The sequence below is a fragment of the Gavialis gangeticus genome, unplaced genomic scaffold (assembly GCF_001723915.1).
Source record: "Gavialis gangeticus isolate Ggan-Ray unplaced genomic scaffold, GavGan_comp1, whole genome shotgun sequence".
Classification (NCBI taxonomy): domain Eukaryota; kingdom Metazoa; phylum Chordata; order Crocodylia; family Gavialidae; genus Gavialis; species Gavialis gangeticus.
In genome coordinates this window covers 5,280,588-5,288,049 of record NW_017728964.1, presented here as the reverse complement: position 1 = coordinate 5,288,049, position 7,462 = coordinate 5,280,588, and the positions used below count along the sequence as shown (strand labels likewise).

General features: G+C 45.6%; 1 protein-coding gene and 1 non-coding gene across 2 annotated transcripts in view; both read right to left on the bottom strand.

Annotated features, from left to right (window-relative positions):
- Positions 1-7,182, bottom strand: part of CDRT1 (CMT1A duplicated region transcript 1) — a 43,708-nt gene extending 36,526 nt beyond the window's left edge. Inside the window, exons 1-4 of the mRNA XM_019502326.1 lie at positions 6,037-7,182; positions 5,085-5,261; positions 2,633-2,833; positions 2,404-2,531 (exon numbers count right to left, since the gene is read on the bottom strand). Coding sequence (XP_019357871.1) covers positions 2,404-2,531; positions 2,633-2,833; positions 5,085-5,261; positions 6,037-6,553 — 1,023 coding nt within the window. The 5' untranslated portion in view covers positions 6,554-7,182. The remainder of the gene's footprint in view (positions 1-2,403; positions 2,532-2,632; positions 2,834-5,084; positions 5,262-6,036) is intronic.
- TRNAQ-CUG lies at positions 1,330-1,401 on the bottom strand. The gene has a single exon. It is a non-coding gene; the product is annotated as a tRNA-Gln (tRNA).
- Positions 7,183-7,462: the final 280 nt, after the last annotated feature.

Here is a 7,462-nt window from a genome sequence, read left to right as displayed (position 1 = left end):
TCCTGCAAGGGCCCCACATTACCTGGGACCTTCTTTTTACCCCCTATGTATTTAAAAAAAGACTTCTTATTGTCCTTAATCTGGGAAGCTAGTCCCAGCTCCATCTCTGCCTTGGCCTTCCTAACTACCCCCCTACATCCCTGAGCAACTGCAGAATAGCCCTCCTTGGTGATGACCCCTTCATATACATGACACTGCAGTGTTTTAATTAAAGCAACTCTCTGGGAACTGCTCTAATTAAAATTCACTCCCTATCCACCCCCAGGCATGTGTATAGGCAGCCCTAGTTATCTTCTAAGTTTTTACAAATATATTGTTTTGTTTCTTTGTGGTTTTCATTTTTTGTTCAAGTGTCTATCCATGAATTGGAGTCCAGCTGATCAGTCTATAATTCTCTGGGTTCTTCTTTTCCCCACTTTTTAAAAGAGAGGCACTCTTTTCCCTTTTCCATTTCTCTGGAACTTCACCCATCCTCCAAAATTTCTCAAAAACAACTGTTAACAGCTCTAAGAATACAATAGTCCATTTTCAACTTCATCACACCCAGCTGAATTGAAAACATCTAACTTCCTCCATTGTATCTCCTTCCCTATTTTAGCCTGAATACTTACCCCCACATCACTGGTGGTTATTGTGTTAGCCATCTGATCAAAGTTAAATTTTTCAGTGAAGACTAAAGCAAAGAAAAGGCAATAAAATCTTGGAACAGAATTGTGTTCCATTTACTGGGTGACCAAAGTGCAACTTGGGTCTAACTCTTGAGCTATTTGATTATTGTGTAGGAGTGATTCTGTTACCCCTACTAGGTGCATATATGCCCCCCACTATAGGGGCAGGATCACTCTCCAGGGATGTGTAGATGACTCCCTATTCTTATGGAGGCACTCACGCACCCAGAGTGGGCAAAATGATCCCTCTACACCTCAACTGGGTAATTTAGAATTAACCTCAAGATGCCCTTTGGGCATTCACTAGGTGAAACAGATTTCTGCTTTCTTGGAATTTAGGCTTTCTTAGAAGGAATTTAAAATAGAACAACTCACCACACACTGGCAGCCTGGCCAGGTCCCTTGCTGTGTGCTGGGTTGCTCTAGCACCCACTGCTTGAGCAGCAGCTCGGAGTAACTCAGCATAGTTCCATAGTTGGTAGGGTCAGAAGGGACCTGAGCAGATCATCAAGTCTGACCCCCTGCCACTGCAAGAAAGAGTTCTGGGGTCAAACAACCCCAGCAAGGTGTTCATCCAGCCTCCTCTTAAAGACCCCCAGGGTAGGATCCAGCACCACTTCTCTTAGAAGTTGGTTCCAGATCCTAGCTACCCAAAGCATTTAGGTTCCACTGAGATTTGAACTCAGATCACTGGATTCAGAGTCCAGTATGCTAACCATTACACCATGGAACCCCATGCTAGCTTAAAACCCCTCATGCTGTATCCTCCATGTTCAGCAGACGTTAGAGTCAACTGAAACCTTTTCAGCACAAGTTTACCTAAAATTCATCTCAAATTTGCTGCATAATCAAGCTTATCATAAGTGTGAACATGAAGGGATGGCTTTCCAAATTTATTCTAAACACAGCTTGCACCATATGATATAATTTAAAGTCCTACTCCTTCCTAACATTTGCCTCTATATTAAGTCCTGTGGCAGAACTTTGCATACAGGTATAAGCCAGTAATTCTTAACCAAGGTACCAGGGCACCCTGGGGTGTCCTGAGCTCTTCTGAAGGGTGTTACAAGGTGTGAAAAGATAAGCAGATGAGAAGGCTCACCCTTGGCTGGCTACGGCCCCTCTGCAAGGAGGTAAATCTGTAATAAATACATTAGGCTTTTAAATAATGTTGCTCAAATCACAAAAGTTATGGAAAAGTGCCTTCAGTCAAACAAGGGGTGCCTGAAGTTTAAAAAGTTTGAGAATCATTGGTGTAAACTGAAGTTCTTGTTCCTTCAGCTTTCTCCTGTGGGACATTCACTCTGACCTTGCCTTGCAGAAGCTCTCAGGATTTTTATGTTATGAAGTAAAGCTAAATAAGACTCAACTGTTCTGGATGCCGAACTGACTCATTAAAACATCTCTGCAACCTGATATAGGGCCCTACTGGCCAGCTCATGTAGACATTCTTGTTTGCAATCAAGATGGGTTTTTTTGTTTTATGCCATTCTTGTTTATAAGCCCCTGTCCACAATTAGCAGAGAATCAATAAAGGCTTTTCTAACATGTTTATTGCTGTGAGTATGACTGACTCTAACCTAACCCAGCACTGGAGAATGAGGAAGGAAAAAAAACTGGAAGAAGTTGGTGAAGCATCCCTGGAAAAGCCCTCCTATCTAATGGTTACAGGAGTTAGAGTCAAAGAGCTCTATGGCCACAACGGCAAAATGAGAGGCAAAAAAAGGATAGTTACCTGTAAGTACACAAGTTCTTCCTGGACCACTCGTTGTGACAGGTGTTCCCTCTTGACCTCTTTGGCCACAAAAGCCCAGTACGGAGTCACATCAGTGCACCTGCTCAGGGACTTTGGATCCAGAAACCCTGAGAAATTGCAAGGACAAGCTGATTAACTCCAAGCCATAGTGAGATGACATCAGGAAACCTCAGGAGTAATTGTGTTTAGGAAGTAAGACGGGCCCTACCCAGGATGTACTTTGACAGGTGGATTGGCAGGCAGCGGATGAAGTCTTTATACTTGTTGACACCAGAGGCTGACTGTAAAGATGCAGGGATAAGGGTGAGTGCTGGGTTGATTGAAGAAGCTGTAGATAGTTCATCCTCCTTTTCATAGTTTGCTGTGAAGAAGTGTGCCATGCCTCTGGGCCAGAAGCACAGTGATTTGCCTATGGATCAACAGAATTAGCAAGAAGTTTACGATTTCTAAGCAGTACCCAAGCACTGAAATATATTCATGATATCTGCCCCTTGGTGGACTACACAAGAATACGGTTAAATAAAACCTGTTTCCCCGGCTCCTTTCTTTAAACTATAGTTCCAAAATTGTTGATGAACATACACACTTCTGTGGGAGCTGAAGGTCATCAGTGCCTTGAAAAACATCCTGTGCTGTCAACACCTGAGCCTTGAAGACATGGTTCTGTAACATGATGAACACTCTTGTTTCCTATTGACTTGAATGGGATTTAAGGGCTCTCAGTAGCTAGCAGGATTATGCCATTAGAAGACCTTTAAAACCATTCCATGGAGTTTTAGCAGGGATGCAATTTGACAGTTTTTTAAAAAGTAAAAGATAATGTGCTCCAACTACCACTTCTGTGCCTCCTCTACCCCCATCTCTTTGCACCAAGGAAGTACAGAAGACCCTTTGCCAAAAAACTCAATAGATCCATTGTGGAGGGATTCCTTCTGCTTAAAAGAAAAAGGCGACCCCTCTCCCTTCATCTCAGTGAAAACAAAAATTATACCATGGTACTGCTAGGAAGGGAACGGAAGGGATAGGCTATACCTGGGATAATAGGGAAAGGAAGAATGGAGAACATTCTATATTCACATTTCCCTCAGTATCTATAACCTCTTTTAGCTTCCTTGCTGTACTGTAAACCCTAATCTAGCAGTAATCTCTTCTGGATTTCTTATCTCTAAACTTAGTGTTATCCATGTTGGCTTGAGACCCTTTGGGAATCCAAATAGTTCGGGTAGAATGAGCATCATTACTTTTTCAAAAGAGCACTATGCAACCTTTAATGGACACGTGACATGCAAGGACGTTTGGTTCTCCAAGGACAACTAGCAGTCGGGCAACTCATGAATGCCATGTCACCACATGCCCCCAGAAGCTGTGGGGGCACAGCAAGCTCCCTCAGGCAGTGGCAGCGCTGTCGGCAGCAGAAGTGTGGAGGGGGCAAACGGTGAGCTCCCGTAGGCGGCCATGGCACTGTCAGTGGCAGGGAAGCATGGAGAATGCCGACCCGCAGCTGGCAACCACCCACAAACGCCACCAGCAGTGTTGGCAGCACCTTTTTGCAGGGGATGCACCACCAAGCTCAGGGGGTGCACACGCACCTGCATGCACACCCTATGCATCGCCAGTGGTGCAACTTGTGCTGCTGCTAATTGTCCTTGGGGAAAGCGTGTGCCACATGCACTCTGGCACACAGCAAGTTACCCCAGGTCGGGTAGAGGTGGCCCCAGAATCATCACTGGGGTCCTGGGGGCCTCCCAGGGTGGCAGCCACATCACTTGTGCCGCGTGGAGCCTGGCTGGCAGTGGAGTGTGGCTCTGGCCAGCCAGGATCCAGCTTTGGGCAGCACACACTGCCACTGTATGTGCTGCTCCACTCTTTTTTTTTTTCAGTGGGTTTTTTTGACTCCTGGATATCCCTCCGCACTGCTCCCTTGCAGCATGGAGAACAACTGAATCTACAGCATGTGGTGCTGCACACGTGTCTGCTGCACCACATACCACATGGCTACACTCATCTGGACATGGCCAGGGGCCTGGGCAGATGTGCAGGATCGTGTGGTGCAGCACACACCCCTGCACGTGTGCTTTGGTGAGGGACAAATTGTCCTGCTTTGAGCAAACTGCCCTTTCCCTGCTCCTCCCGGCTCCTGGTGTGCTGGAGCAACTGGGGCACAAATTAAATAGTAGAGATGCTTTGGCTGGCAGTCAGAGCATCTCCCTGGAGGATTAAGCCTCCATTTGTTCTGGCACACACTATTGTAGTGTGCACCATGCTGCTTTTTTCCCCTCAGCATACATACCCCACATACTCCAGATCTACAGCATGGGGTATATTTTAGTATTCTGGGTATGCAGTTTGTGGTGCCACAAACCCCATGTACCTGCATGTCTGAATGCAGCCAGGAAGCCTGGACTTTGAATTTACTCTTGTCTTAAAATACGTCACTGCTAGAAGCACAGCAGCCCTTGGCGCTAACCCAGCAAGAGAAGTTCCACTTATGGAACTGCAACATTTTCTGCTGCATCTTGCACACCTTGGCTTGGCCTTGCTTATGGCTTGTGCAAATGAGAAGATCATACACCAAGCTGGCATGGTTGCTAGATGGCATCAGTGCTTACTTCTAGGCACATTAGAAATGTCATCCATATTAAACGCATTTGCTATGGTACCTATTTCACTATACTGGCTGATCTTTGCAGATGAGACTCCACTTCCAGGGACAGTGGAAGCAGTGCTGAAGACTTGAGATGGGGGTTGCAAGTGAATCTGAGAGATGGATGTAGTGTGTTCTTCTGGCTTGAAGCTGCTTTTGGACTCAAGCACTGACACAGAGACTTTTTCTTCATCTGAAAAAAGATGCAAATATAGAAGCAATCAAAACATGCAGAGCTAAAACACAGGGCAACAGAAGTCCCCTATTAACCACACCTCCAAATAAGGGAATAACTCAAAGCAGATGCCCTTCCTAGATCACGAATGCCAGCTCAGGAATAAATGTGACCTAGAAGCAGCATTTTGGATTGTTTATGTATAGCAAGTTTATGCTATACATAAACTTATGTACAGCAAACATAAGTTTCTTTGGCCAAATTCAGCTGATGGAGAATGTCACAGTGTTTGTGCACATACAGTATTGGTTTTCTAGTTCTTTTGTCTTTTCTTGTGTTTCCCTTTAATTACGTGTGCTTAAAATATACGAGCTAAATTGAAAATCTGTCCTATCATCTGTTCATATTTCTAAAGCTATTTTAACTCCAGCAAGAGTATTTGTAGCTGTAGGTACTTTCTATAACTGGTATTTAAAAAACAAATGAACAAAAAAACCCACATACACATACCCACAAAAGTCAATAGCAGATTGGGGCCACATTTTGTCGTGATGATGCAGTAAGTTAGTATCTTATTCTGCAGTGGTCTTGTTGACTTTGGGCCAGATCCTCAGCTGGTGTACATAAGAACATGCTGATTTACTCAGGCTAAAGAGATAGTCCAACAGGACTGTTTGCATTAGGGTATCTGCATTTGGGTCCTTGTTGGGGGGGGGGGGTTGCCCATCAGGGAATTAAGGGGCTGGACTGAAGGGTTGATCCTTTTAGCTACCCAGCATTTTACAGTCTTTACCTGCTTTGCTTGTTGAGCTGAAACTCTCTTCTTCGTTGAGGAGGGCTTGGACCAGGTTAGCAGCTATGAGCAGTAACTTAGGATCACACATCTGAAGCAAGAAGAGAGTGTAGTTTGCTTTGGTCCAGTAGGTACTGTTTGTGAACCACCACCACGTGTCCAGCATCACTCGCTCCAGCATTTCTGTATCCAAGGCCCGGTCAGAACTGGATGTCATCAGGCGCTCTTTAAGGCTGCTGGTGATCTGAGACCGAGCATAAACGGCATCCTTCCCATGGGTGGCCTGGAGGACTTTCTCAGTATACCTTAGTAAATCCAGGCTGTTCAGTCGCTTCACAATCCCTGTCAGGAACTTCTTTTGGGAGATGTTGCTGGCTCGCAGGAACCACTCCTTGGTGGAAAAGACCTTCCAGCCCAAGACACACGTTTCACAAGTCTGGCAAACAGGAACTAAATCTGTTTTCTTCTCACACCGCAGATCAGGAGCGTAGTGCAGACTGTATTCCTGCTTTTCCATGTCCTCTGTGGGAGCCTTCTCGGGCTCAGTTCCAATTCAGTGAATGAAACAGTGAGCTGGAAACCAGGGAAAGCAGAGAAGGCAAGCCCCTGTGCAGTCGCCTGCTTCCGTTCCCTGCCATTCCAGTCCTAACGCTAGGAGAGGAGCCGCAGCAGGGGAAAGAGCCACATCACAAAGCCGGTGTTTGTGGAACTTCTCCTTTATTGTATGGAACTCCTAGGAGACACCCTCGCTACCGTAAACCTCCTAGAATTTGCTACTGAACCAGCTCCCATACCATATTGATCATAATATATGCGATTCCTCAGTGTTACCACATTAACTGTATGAAATGAAAAATTAAGCACTATCTTTGGCATGGAGCTTTTAAAACAAGTTTTTGCTTCACTGCATTTTGACTGGTATTATTGTCAGTATTTATATACAAGGAAGCTGTGTGTCATTTGAAAAGTTTTATAGTTTCGTAGTTGTCAGGGGCTGCAAGGGACCTTACAGATCATCGGGTGCAGCCCCCTGCACTTGGAAAAGATGGCTGGGATAAGATGAACGCAGCAAGATGGGCAGCAAGACACATTTTGAAGATCACCAGGGTGCATGAGCGTACCGCCTCTGTGGGGAGCCTGTTCCAAACCCTCAGCACTTGTAAAGAAGTTTTTCCTGTCTAGCCTGCAAGTGATCCTCAATCAGCTTGTGCCCATTATTACTTGTTCTCCCCTTGGTAAACAGATGCTCCCCCAAGACCTGATGAACGTCCTTGATATACTTATAGGCTGCCACCAAGCCCCTCAGAGTCTTCTCTTCTCGTGGTTGAACAGTCCCAAGTCTTTCAGCCTCTCCTCATATGACCTGGTCTCCAGGCCTTGAATCATGTGCGTGGCCCTCCTTTGGACTCTCTCGAGCTTCTCCACT